This window comes from Pygocentrus nattereri, chromosome 3, assembly GCF_015220715.1.
Source record: "Pygocentrus nattereri isolate fPygNat1 chromosome 3, fPygNat1.pri, whole genome shotgun sequence".
Lineage (NCBI taxonomy): Eukaryota > Metazoa > Chordata > Actinopteri > Characiformes > Serrasalmidae > Pygocentrus > Pygocentrus nattereri.
Window position 1 is genome coordinate 31,329,754 of NC_051213.1, and position 13,935 is coordinate 31,343,688.

General features: G+C 38.7%; 1 protein-coding gene across 4 annotated transcripts in view; it reads right to left on the reverse strand.

The window, feature by feature from the left end:
• Positions 1-13,935, reverse strand: part of arhgap28 (Rho GTPase activating protein 28) — a 40,009-nt gene that overhangs the window by 2,146 nt on the left and 23,928 nt on the right. For 3 of the 4 annotated variants that reach the window (XM_017706832.2, XM_017706834.2, XM_017706835.2), the window contains exons 5-14: positions 13,642-13,814; positions 13,047-13,212; positions 12,834-12,925; positions 10,138-10,215; positions 7,088-7,247; positions 5,428-5,510; positions 1,856-2,053; positions 1,165-1,299; positions 730-857; positions 586-650 (exon numbers count right to left, since the gene is read on the reverse strand). In XM_017706832.2, the coding sequence (XP_017562321.1) occupies positions 586-650; positions 730-857; positions 1,165-1,299; positions 1,856-2,053; positions 5,428-5,510; positions 7,088-7,247; positions 10,138-10,215; positions 12,834-12,925; positions 13,047-13,212; positions 13,642-13,814 (1,278 nt within the window). The remainder of the gene's footprint in view (positions 1-585; positions 651-729; positions 858-1,164; positions 1,300-1,855; positions 2,054-5,427; positions 5,511-7,087; positions 7,248-10,137; positions 10,216-12,833; positions 12,926-13,046; positions 13,213-13,641; positions 13,815-13,935) is intronic. The other variant, XM_017706833.2, reaches the window with a different exon arrangement.

Genomic DNA, 13,935 nt, shown 5'->3' on the forward strand with positions numbered 1-13,935 from the left:
ATGTTTGAGAGAGAGGAGAAAATCAAGCTCCACTCTTGATTCAGATCTGAAAAAATCCACAGGTGTTTCTGTCCATCCTTCAACTGTGAGAAGATGACTCAGCGCTATGAGTCTGAAAGGATGTGTAGCTGCCAATAAGCTGTTACTAAGAAAGGAAGGAAACTTAAAAAGCTGCTGGTGCTCTCAGAACAATGAACAGACCCCCTGGAGTCCAGATCTCAACATCACTGGATGCGTTGGGAGTACCTGAACTGTGAAGAGCAAACAACGTAACCAACCTCTAAGAACATTGGAGGTGTGGAAAAATATCCCAAAGAATGAAAGGTATGCTGAAGGTAAAGAGTGGACACAGTAAATACTGAAGAATTCTGACAATACTTTTAATTGTTGAGGTTTCTGTGTAATTTTCTGTTCTATACATATCTTCTGGCTCTAAAAAACGAATAACTTGTACTTGGTGACCAATTTAAGGGTGTTCATCAATGTAATGAGATTTTCAAAGTAATTTCTACTGGTTTATTTTTCATTAAATTGAGTTACGAAGTTTTGATGACCACGACAACGAAGAGAATGCAAACGGCTTACCTATGTTCCCTCCGACCTCAAACAAAAAGCACTTCTGTCTTCTACTGAGACTTCGAGACCCTTGCCTGGAAAACAGAACGAAAGAATTAGAGACCCACTCGGCTGCCTTGCTACATGTGTAGAGATGAAGTGCTGTTCACATACCCATTCTCAAAATCAAAGCGGGCCATTACATCACGTGCCCTTGTCTCGTTGTCCAACTGAATAGCCATAGAGACTTTGGCATGAAGTGGTGCCTGCACTCTGATAACACCTTCACGAAGGTCAGTGACCTGCAATCACAGAATATGAGACATTCTATTGAGAGCAGCTGCCCTTTCTCCATATACTGCGAGAAATCATCATTTGAGGAAATTAATCAAATAAATGCATTTATAGATCCTTAGACAACATCTTAATGCATTATTATGTGTCTATACACATTTATCTTCTTTTCATGCTTTATTTTATGCTTTGTGATGTTTCCATGCTTGTATGCAGGTTGCCATATGCAGTAATTAACTGCCCCTTGAAAATACATATCCTTTTTGTTTTAAATTCAATTATGAACTATAGTCCAGGAACGGACCCAATGCCCACCTCACTCTTCTCTTTCTCCCTATCTGTGTTGCGTCTTCTCAACAGTTTCCTCTTTGTCTTCTCTGAGCTGGGTGTCTTTTTGCTCATGGCAGCCTCGTTCATCTTCCGCACGTGAGAAATTAAGAAACAGGGCACCTGAAATAAACCACAGGCAATAATCACCATGTTTACAGGGGTATGGTACGAGAACTCAGCTTGGGATTTGGGTCACTTTTTGGGTCACTAAAGATTCAGACTAATTAGGATTTAAGACTAAAAAGTGGCCAGCTTCCAAGGCTGTGTTTGGTATGTTTGCTGTTTTATTACACCAAAAGTCCATGTAAAGATGGAAATCACAGCTTTACTACCTGTTGCTGATTTGTTTCCTACTGATGGATTTGACCATATAGGAGTTCCTCTCAAGGACATGCTGTCTTCTTTACAAGACAATGGGTCATAGGGATCTTAAAATGGGCCCATATTCTTACATATTGCATATTGTATTTGACATCACAACCATGACCAATTCAAAATGAGCCGTTTCTGCAGATTAATTTTTATGTATGGACTGCTTTGGCTGAGAAGTGAATGGCACAATATGAAGCTTTAACCATGTTTACATAACACTAACAGCTCTTTAATTTCATAAAACAAAGTTCTGTTTGTGATATGGGCCTAATAAAGCTCTTCATGAAGGCTGTGCAAATCTCACCGTCCACAGCAGGTCCTGATAGATGATGAGCAGACGGACCAGATGAGCTGCTCCTGCTGCTCCCTGCATCTCCTCCTGCCTGGTCGTCTTGTCTCGGGAGGTGAAGAGATTCGGCGCAACGATCATGGATACGTTCCACAAACTCATGCGGTTCTTCTCCTCATAGGCCACAACCTTATTTAGGAACTCCAACAGAGCCTGATCAAGACAAAGCACACAGTGTGAGCCAGTTACATGCAATGTATAAAATTAACTTTCATGCGAACTAAATTAAGTTTGTATCATCTTAGCTAAGTAAGTAATGCCTGAAACTGGCAGTTCAATTGGCATAACTATGTGCTTAAAGGGGGATGACACTGGCGATGGATCATATTTCACTAATTTGTGTGATTGCACCACAGCCTTATCAGATAACTTCTCCTGTACATGAAACCTATTTTTTATAGAACACTCTTATGGCTTAACAACTAGCAACCCTTCTCAATTAAATTCTATTCCTAATGCAAGGGGGGGAGGGGGCGAAGTTTAGGTTGAACATTGGAGAGGTTAAACAGGACCTTCTATAGGGGTCTGGGGGTCTGCTGCCATGGGAAAGAAATGGCAAAAGCTATTATAACACCTTTTGGAAATATGCAAAAATATAAAAAGGTCTGATCTCACCGCTAGAATTTCAACCGATTTATGGATTTTTTTTTTTTCCTGGTAGGTCCAACAGTCAGAGAACCAGCCCACTTCTCATGCGATACAGTAGGATATACTAACACTCATATGATTAGTCCAACCATGTTGAATTATTTTAACTGGCTTTGCTTTGAAACCCTTCAAAAGCAAGTTTTATATGTTTTCACTGCTCAGAATTACATAAATGTCCACAATGTACTTCATCAAATTATCCTATATGTTAAAAAGTTATGGAAGTATATACACATGTGAGACATGCGACACTAACAAAAGTGAAATGAGGGTAAAGAGCACATTCCATGATAATTACGTAAAATACCTGTTAAATGCATAACAGCCAGTCAAGTAAGCTAGATATAAAGCTAATTTGATTTCAGCGATTTGTGCCAGATACTACAAGTACAGCTAATGCAAATCTTATGTTAACAATAGGTAGTCTCAGCCTCAGATGATATGTACTGAGGGTGTGACTACTGCACACCAAACACGAACATATTTAGCATCTCTTTCATACAGTAACATCAAAATCTGCACTAAACATATCAAAAGACCATCACTTACAGCAACTTTTTAGCTTAATATGAAGTGGCACACAGGGGAACATCAGTGTATTTTGCCATGTTAATGCAAATTAAATTAATTATCCCATCTGGAAATTACGCCTACGATCTAGTATCTACTTTTTCTGACCCTTTGAGTGGTGTCCCTCAATAACTTCACTAAAATCATTCAAAATCTTAAACTGCGTGAGTGACAACTGACATTTCACAAATAGGAATGTTTGCACTTTGCTGTTTGGAGGACCTGATAAAGAGCACACATCTTGTCTTTGAACAGCTTACACCATGTCTTTTCATTCCTGCCTTCTGAAGAAATACAAGCATAAAGGACACACACACAAGCACACACACACACACACACAAGCACACACACAAGCACACACACACAAGCACACACACAAGCACACACACAAGCACACACACAAGCACACACACACACACACACACACACACCCTTCTGGGTGATGGGGCTGCCTATCCCAGTGGTTACTGTGCAGAAGGTAAGAAACACCTTGAACAGGTCGCCAGTATCATCACAGGGCAGACACACAGGGATGTACACTCACACAGAGACTCACACCTAGGAGCACTTTAACGTGTCCAATTAGCCTGACCACATGTCTTTGGACTGTGGGTGAAAACCAGAGGACCCACACAGACAAGGGGAGAACAAACTGTCTTTTCCACACAGAAAAGACCCTGGTTACCAAGCCTAAACCAGGACTAAAGACTCAGGTGGGGCACTGACTGAAATGATGACCTTGCAAAGAGTTGACATGCTTCAAATAACAGGGGAGCTATGGAGCAAATTGGCACCTGCTAGGCAATATCAGCCTTTAAATAATAGTAAAGAATATGCCTACCTCTAAACATACATTAAAAATGCCATATTTTAGCCTTTTCTCTTTGATGAACCTGCTGGCGACAATGAAATTATAGCTCACAGCAGACTCAACCAACCGGTTTTTCAGCTGTAAGCTCATTCAAATGTATCTACCATGGAACGAACTCGTGCGCACATACACACATGCCTCTTATCTACACTCCCCCATAATTACTTTACTACTGCACGCTTCATCCTGGCGACTGCCTGCAAGTGGGTCGGAAGATCACACAGCCATAGAGTTCAAACAGTGAAGGGTACCAATTAGTACAAAAGGAGAGGAAGCAGACAGAACAGGCTTAAGAATCTTTTAGTCAGTGCTGCTGTCTTTCCTCACACAAAAAGGTTTAGTCTGTCAAAGTATTGGCAGTGGTTGACAACTTTTTATTTATTTATTTATTTTTATATTAGACTAAAAATCAGGGCCCGAGCAATTAGTGATTGTTTTGCTTGGGGCATTGCTGAGATTCAAACATGTGATCTGATCATTAGGAAAAACCAGTCATGATTCAAATAACACACAGCACACAGTCATGCTTCAATTAAGAAGAGCATATAAAGATGTATCCAAACCTAAACATTAGCATTGGAATAATACTAGTTAATAATGTAATAACACATGTTAGCAAGCAGGAAATAACAGAAATCAAAACTGCAAAAATTATGAGTAGCTCCAGCCCCGGTGCTATAATATTTACATTACTTAAGACCCCGTGTTTCTGTTGTTTATGGGAGTTTAAGAATTGTGACAGTTGGCAAATGATGTCAGTAGAGCGCTGTTTAACTATTGCTACTGGAATATAAAATAAAATCTAAAACATAAATATAACATTATATCAGCCAATATTACTGGTTGTCAAATGTTTTATTCCCTTAAATTCAGTATTTGTATTGGTATCAACATCATCCTTTTGGTTGGTATTTCTATTGGTATCACCATCATCCTTTCAAACAATTCCATAAAATATTCAACTTGTTTTGTCTTCATATTTTAATGTTTTGATTTAGTTTGATTTCCAATTTTTAAGATGAACTACCCTACAGCCACCCTGGATTAGGACAATGTCTGGCTCTCTTGCACTCACCATTAACGCCAGTCTGTTTCCTACAAGAACTGCATCTCATTTTAAACTGAACATGTATTTGTTGTTGCTTTTGCTTTATTTTTGTTGACATTTGAACTAAATTACATCACCTGGCTAAAAGAAAAAAGGGTAATATCATGGTCCCATATCTGCTATTTGAAAGCTTATTTTGCTGATTTTCAAATGAACATGATTGCTGTCATGTATATACAGGACAGGTGAACTTTTAAACAACTACCTTTCAAACTGGCAGAACGACACTGATTTGTATTTAGCTCATGAAGCTTCTGATTATACAAGGAGTGGAGCTTTACAGTAAAAAAGCAGCAGGTAGGAAATCTATGATAGTACTGAGCTGCCTACCTTCAGTGTGTCTCTGTTCACTTCAGGCAGAAGCAGGATGAGGAGGTGGAGGGCCTGCAGCTGGTGTTTGGTTGATGGGATATCTAACACACCAGAGACAGAGCTGTTAATCTCACACACATACACACACTCTCTATAGTAGAGTGTTCAGTGATAAGGAGTGCTTTTACATTATCTGTTGGCCAACAGAGAAAATAGGAGGAAAACAAGAGCTTAAGAGGAAAACAAGAGCTTTTTGGGTTGTAGACAAACATAAAAACAACATAAAAAGCACTGATGCATCAATCTGAAGTTGGAGATGCTACTGCCATGAAATTATAAACTACAGTAACATACAATTAAGTACAGTAATGTGCAAAAGATGGAGAGCACCCTTTATTTATGTAATTTCCAGTCAAAACAGCCATTCAAAAGTAGTTAGTTATTCATTTTTCAAGATACATATCTAATCTCTTTAGAAATATATTTGCACAAAGAAGGGGAGGTAAAAGGAAAAATATATTTCCAAAACTGGAGTTCAACAAGTTATTAAAAAGATACAGAGAAACTGGACACCTAACAACTGTGCAATCATGTGACTGCATTACAACTACTGTTAACTTTTATCAGTGCACTAATAAACAATACCCAGATGTCATTGCTGCTGCGGACCAACAGGTGGTCTGTTTTCTCTACTGTCTTGTTCTCAGTAGTTGTACAGTTGCAGTTATTGTATATTTAGAGAAGAGTTTATTGTGTAGTGCTTGTATAGATTGTATTTATTGTCCATCTACACATCTGCTGCTGTTCTGCATTAAATGTAGCAACATTTTGTTACTGTAAACACATACATTTGTGATGAGAAAGTATGACAATAAAGGCTCACTTTGACTTTGAGAACCTGTTACAACCCCAAAACTGTCACCATCAGATAAACAACACTTAAAGCTTTCATCTTTGAGAGAGAGGAGAAAATCAAGCTCCACTCTTACTTCAGATCTGAAAAACTCCACAGGTGTTTCTGTCCATCCTTCCACTGTGAGAAGACGACTCAACACCGAGTCTGAAAGGATGTGTAGCTGTTAAGTAGCTCTTACTGAGAAAAAAATAAATGTGCAAATGAAACAAAGAAGCTGCTGATGTTCTCCGAAGATCAAACTGACCACCCTCAACATCACTGAATGTATTTGGGATTACATGGATCACGCGAAGCAAAAAAATGCAACCAACTTCTAAGACTGAACTTTGGAGATGTGGAAAAATATGCCTGCAGGTTTCTTTGAAAAGCTGAGAGTAAGTCTCCTGAAAAGAGTGGAAGCTATGATACAGGTAAAGCGTGAACACACTAAAGACTAAAAATGTTGCAGTGGCCTCTGTGTTATTTTCTATTAAACATACATTCCTGCTTTTTTTCCCCCCTTCTGATGCTTAAAAATCAATGATTAATGGCTGTTTTTTCTGAAAATTAAGGAAATAAAGAGGTGTTCTTAGACTTTTCCACAGTTCTATACATACTCGTTTTATGTCATGCAATCTAATCAAACAGTTGTGTGGCCAGAGATTTACACCCCTCATAGAGAGACTCAGGTGCATCTAGTCCCACACTGTGATTTGTGTAAACAGAAACAGGAATGGCAGCATGTTTTTCTATTAAAGTATTATGGGGGGGGGGGGGGCTTACTCTGAGCGGCGGTGAAGGCAGGCATGTGCTGCTGCGTGAGCAGAGGATGTGGCAGCTCCCTGATGAACATCTTCAGCAGACCAGCAGCATCGTTGTGTCTCACCTGCTCCCAGTCAAAGCGATCCTCATAAAACTTTGTGTCCAGCTCCTGCCGCAAGTGCTGAAGACGTACACACAACATTACAGCTTAGACCTTCCTCACACAACTGACTGAGGTTTCAAAACACTACACCTACACCATAAATGTTGGATGGGTAGAGATTAGTTTTCACTTTCCTTGAACTGGAGCCATCATAAACACAGCAGTCAGAGTGTAAAATAAACCTAAGTGAACGCATTTACCACATACTAAGTTTGAGGCTTCATTCTCTAAACAGATAACAGATAGGCATCTACACCATGCCATTCTGCTCTACTAATCAGCTCCACATGTTTACAGCAGATGCTAGAGTAAAGAGGCTAGCCTGAAATGGCGCCATTAAAAAAAAAAAAAGAAAAAAAAGAAAAGCCATGGCCCCTTCAAACCCATCTAATGGCTCTTGGGAAAATAAGCAAAGCAGAGTCAGGAAAAGCGCTGCATTACGTTTTTAGAGCTCAGTGCTTTTTTTTTAAAACTATGTGCTAAATAACATCAGATTTACCACAGTCCTTCATTTAAAACAAGCTTACAACACAAACAGCTTAAAGAGCCCAAATCAAAGAACCTTTTTCCTCAAATATTTGAAATGATAAATTATATATATATATATATATATATATATATTATATATATAAACTTTGCGAAAGTTTGAAAACATGTTCATGCATCCATCCACATCCATATATAGAAACTAAGCTTTTTTTTTTTTAATTCACTGATTTTGTGATGTCACAAAAAACAAAACCAATTTGTTTCAGTATATGCACCTATTCAGTCGACAGCAGTTAATGGTTAAGTTTTGAGAAGTGTTTCAGCCCAAACAGCTATGAGACATAATGTGGCAGCCAATCAGAAACATGGCTTACAAATATCAGTACTAAAGGCACAATAACACATACAGCCTGTTAAAGTTGGAAAACCCCAGTCAGTCAGCAGAACTAATGACACTTGGGACTCTCTCAATTAGTGTGTCATTAGTCAGGTTTCTGGTCATCTGTCGAGTTAAAGTCCAGCAAATAACTGATGACTTACCATCATCTCTGTACAAGGCAATACAACTTTTGTATACAACCTAATGTAATGTAACATAATGTAATGTTATGCTGTCTTCCAGATTTTTGTTCAGATAAAGCTTTTTTTCATTAGTCCACTGCTACCTGCTGCCCTTCTGCCATATTTCATGGATACTTACTGGGCAAAAAACAAAAAGCTTGAGCAGCCATGGGACTTTCACCGTGTTTTTTTTTTTCTCCTACATATTCAAATCACTGAGATGTAAGCAAAGTAATGGAGATTTTTTTACAATGGTGAAGATATGAACCAGGGGTCACAATACAATGGAAAAATAACCATTTTATCTAAAATGACCAGTAAACTTACTCGAAAAAATATGCTTTCTTGGGTATTATTTTGCCTGGTAACAACACCTTACATGTTTATTAACACTTCACATAATACCTTCCTGTAAGGTAGTTTTTAAAGCCATTAAATTCCAGACTTTTCTAACTCAGCAAGTTTCTCTAATTTCAAACGAAGCCTTCAACAAACTTTGACTGATTTAGTACTGATTTACACAGATATTTTGAAAAATGTGTGGAATTTCTATTTCAACAGTAAATTACTCAATTAACATGCATTAGTGACAATATCTTAAAAACAGCAAAACATTGTGTCATACGTAAATAGTTCAGAAACAAGTTTTACATTTTTACCTGTTTATAAAACAGATTTGTAATTGCCCGACCAGTGAGCATGATCCTGGTATTTCCAATGGGGAATTACCACAGGCTCATATGGTACTTGATTCTTTAAATGGTCCTGCATTTTAAATGCATCACTCCTTATATGACAGGAAAGGGATTCCTCAGAACACTTTGCGGAATCACTATTTAAATCAGCCTTAATCATGAGCTGAAAGGTACAGCTGCCCTTTAAAATTCCCTTTAAGGATCCATCTCTGCTAGCACTGCTTTAGATTAGGATACAGACCACCTCAATGAAACTCAGCAACCTCTCCCTGGAGACTCGTCAGCAAGCCAACACCATGCAAACACAGAGCTTTAAACCATTTTGAGCACTCACACATGGAATGTAGGTACGTGTGATGTGTGTGTGTGCGCGTGTGTGTGCGCGCGTACGTACGCGTGTAGGGGGACAAAGATAAATTGCAGTGGTAAAGCAAGAGGAGACAGAAGAAGTGGTGAAAATAGGCCAGCCTTTAAAATGCCTGTGTCATCAGGAAGCCACATGTGCCATCTACTCTCCTTTCATGGCACACGACCACCTAACAACCATTGGAGGATACAAAACTAGAGCAAGATGGTGGCTTTGTAATGCAGTGTGAGATTAGGCCAATCAAGCCAAGAAACGTGCTGCTCCAAGGTATTTAAAACCAGAAAATCTCTAATTAAACGAAAGCCAATTTGGACAAATCCACTACGCAGTGGGGTTTTTCCTTTTCTTTCGTGTAGCGATTAGTGAAGCTGTACCAGAAAGCCACAGTAGACAAAACGGAAAAGCAAAAACGAAAAATAAATACATAAAAACACAAATCACAAAGAATATTTTTCACATAGTTTGACCAGGGAAAAAACCTGCTTAAAAATACAGTAAACCTGTTTAAGTTATGATTCTTATTGTTACATTAAAATGTATTTACTACTACTACTACTACTACTACTACTACTACTACTACTACTACTACTACTACTACTACTACTACTACTACTACTACTACTTAATTTTTTCCAGAGTACATGCAGCAGTGATTTGCTGTTAAAGGCAATTTTAATTCAAAAGGTCGTTTCCTGTATTGTTGCACTTCTTTTTCAGTTTTTGTCTTGTTACATTTTTTTTTTTTAAATATCATTTTCTATAAAAAACATTCTTTTGAAATAAGATGGTACGTTACCTTTACTCTAGAGGCGGAGCCAGGCACTCTAAGAATTCCTTCTGTTTGGAGCCCTGTCTGCTCAAGTTTAGACAGCAGCTGCAAGTAAATAAACAGACAACCAAATAAATAAATAAGCAAACAGAGTTACAGATCATCACGTTATGTCATGATGTGACCTTTCTATCCAAGATATGCTTTGTGTGATCAATATAGCCCCACAACTGCTCAATAAACTAAAGACCTGGCATTCCATATATGCTTATCCCATCTTATTTTTTCCCCACTAGCTCTCTCTCAGGCTCACTGAGACACCATCACATCATTTGAGATAGCTCTGTGGACAGTGTGAGCTTTTTTCAGCATTCCAATCCATTTAACAACAGATAGAAGCTTCTTTATCTCTTGCACTGATAAGCCAATCAGACTGGAAGACTCTTGCTCAAGTAGTGAAGCCTAAACAAGAACACTCATCTTCTCTCAGCACTAATGCGGTTTCACCCAGTTCTGAACACACAAACCCCTTGCAGCATCGGGTGTCCGAGACATTACTTGATGCAAATACAGCTGTTTGACTTTGGATGAGGAGAAGCTCGATAAATCTGACATAACCTTAGCCGTGAAGCTGCTGAACGTGAATACATAATAGGGCTAATTCTAGTACCACTGGCAGACAAGTTCAGTACTTTATACACACTTAAATATAAGAGTTACACAATTTTATTTAGTTATTTGAGTTATGTTTAATAAAGACCACTTAAAATAGTTTCCCCTGAAAATACACACATGGAATACATTAATTCAAGCTGGCCTCATAACACTCAATGCAAACCACAAGATGAGGAGTAGATGGATCACAAAGCATAGAGACCATCCTTTCATTTAATTTCCTGTCAAAACAGCCACCAGGTACAAAAACATATTTAACAGAAAATGAAACAAAAGTCTCAACAAATAAATTGAATTTTTTTTACAAATATATATATATATATTTTCCAGTGTGTCCATTCTTCATCTTTATTACAGCCTCCATTCTTTTCTGGAAATATGCTCTCAGTTTTTCAAAGAAATCTCCAGGGACCTGCAAAGTTCAGTCTTAGAGCTTGGTTGGAATTTTTGCTTCTCGCAGTCCAAATTTAAACTCATCATCAGTCTAAAAACTACACTCCACATCTCAGATATCCAGTTTTGGTGTTTAGTGCAAATGCTCCTTTATTTGTCCATTTCCTATTCTCAGCTTCTTGACAGCTACACATCCTTTCAGACTCTTTCAAATTGGAAGCAAAAGTAGATGATTTTTGAGTAGTTGATTTTTTTCGGTATCCTATTTATTCTGTTTATCAGTGACCTCTTTAGTGGTCTATCATTATATACCATGATAGTGGTCTTGCATTATTTTTGGGAGTCTCTTTTATTTTTTTAAATGACTCCTGTTTTGGAAATTCCTGAATTTTTCTTTTGAATTTCTCCTTCCTTATGCAGTGGAATATTTTATATCTCTTCAGAAATATCTCCTTTACTCATTTCAGATGGACATGAAAAAGAAATGTGCAGGGCAGCTTGGGTGTGTTTGGGTGGATGCTCGTGTACATAATATCGTCTGTATGAAGGTCAGCGTAACACCAGTGACTCTTTTGTAAACGGCTTTTGTTAGGAGGATGCAGCTGTAGCTGGTTGTTAATTAAACACTGATAGATCTGAGATAACACAAAGGCTTGTCTGCAATTTTCTTCTAAACATATGTTATCTACCCTTTTCTGACATTGAAAGAAGAACAGCTCATACATGAAGGCCATTTTGACTGGAAATTCAATAAATGGAAGGATGGTTTCTGAGTCCTGCACTTCTGTGCATAGTTCCAAAACACCTCAGTGAAAATGCATTATTCAATATTATAGCTTGACAAGCCCTTACTTCATGTCACTTTTGCCATCTCCCCCTAAAATTGAAGGTTTAACAGTTTTCTCAACATTTAATTTGTAACTGAATCTTCTGATTACTGCTCTTTTAAACTGCATCTAGTAGCTCTCCAGCTGTGAGGGACCCATATGGAACATTTTCAGCATCCAATGGACTACTGAACTTCTTCCCACCCACACTCTTTCTGAAAACAGATACAAAAGAATATTCAATTATCTGCAAACAGATACAAAAGAATATTCGATTTCACCCATGGCAACAATCACTGCAGCTCACTGGGTCTGCTTCTCCTGATCACAGATTAAGCCTAGTTGTTGGCTAAATTTAATTATCAAATAAGATTCTCCAGTGTGAGTCATTGTTCAGGCAAAGACGAGGGTGCAACCAAGATACACCTCTTGTCCACTAGGCAAAGGACAGACAAAAACAAAAACAGCAGCCGCCCCTTGCATGCCAAGGAAACTGCTGAAGCAAGCCTGAGACCTGAGAGGTTTTTTTTTTGGAGGGGGGGAGGGCTTGTGAAGAATGAGATGAAAGGGCCATGCAGGTCAGAATAATCTCAGAGATCACTCTGGGGCAGGAGCTGAGAAAGAGGGAGGGAACAGTGACCTAACCCAAAGAAATGCCGACCAAAAACTTTCCAGCAAAGTCAAGTGTTCAGAATCACTATCTGAAAGTTTCCACTTCGGGAAGAACCAAACTCATCACTGTTCTCTTTCAAACCACCCACTCCACTCTACTCCCTGCCACAACCCAGCAAAACAAGACCAGGACCAAAAACAAGATAACTTCTGTACCTTTTTGAAGACAAGGGGAACTTTGGAGCCAGGAAATTTCTTTTGGTCATTTTCCAACAGTGTAGTGAGAGGAACTCCAAATATGCCCGTTTCTGTAAAAGAACGGAAGAAGTGTCTGACCAAAAACACTTGAGCACACTAGAAAGCAAATGAAAAAAGAACACACTAGAAATCAAGTGAACAAACATAAAACACAGCTTCAGCAGTACTCACCCCGCACCTTGCTCCGGACCATCCGGTTCCTCTTCAGCTCAATGCCCAGGGCATCATAAAAGGTAGTTAGCTCTATCAGACTGATGCAGGCAATCTTCTTGATATCTTCAGAGGACAGGTCATGCACTCTGGTCAGCCCCTGCTTGGGTGTCACTATCTGAAACTTCTAAGTAAAACATGCAAAATGCCCATTAGAAGTTACCATCAAAGAAAACATTTGAGATTTTACTACAACTGCAGCCACTGAATACATTCATTTTAAAATATCCTATAAAATATTATTGTGAATATTGAAATATTTTAAGAATAAGAATAGCTAAAGACATTTCACTCTGGAGGGGAAACTATCTTTTTAATAATCATGTTAAAAGTGAAACTACTTCTGGGAAATTCCTGCCAGTGAACAAAGGAATAATTATTGTTTTTAAGATGCTTAAAATGTCTCAAATACTGCATCATGGATTGCCCTAGAAGTTAAAGCCAACTGTAGCCTCAAACTGAACACCCCTAGTGGCCACACATATGACTGGAGCAAATAAATAGCATCTGGGTGTGTTGGATGCTCAGCATCAGGCTGAACTGAAGATACACTCACAGGTAAATCCTTGTCCCCTTTCCTGATCCTCTGGCAGTCATGGCAGTCGCGGCCCTTCCGATGAGCCGTCACACCCTCAGAGTACGGCTCCTCAAAAGACAAGATATATACCTCCATTTGACACTCCTTTACACTGCTCTCCACCGGCCGGAAGGCTTGGCATGGCTGATGAGCTACAATATAATATAATACACATTGATACACAAAATCTGTAATATTCGTGTCTTAGTTCAGTATAGATGAGACAAGTTACTTCACACTGGGCTGGTTGTATTTTGTATTTAGTAGCCATTG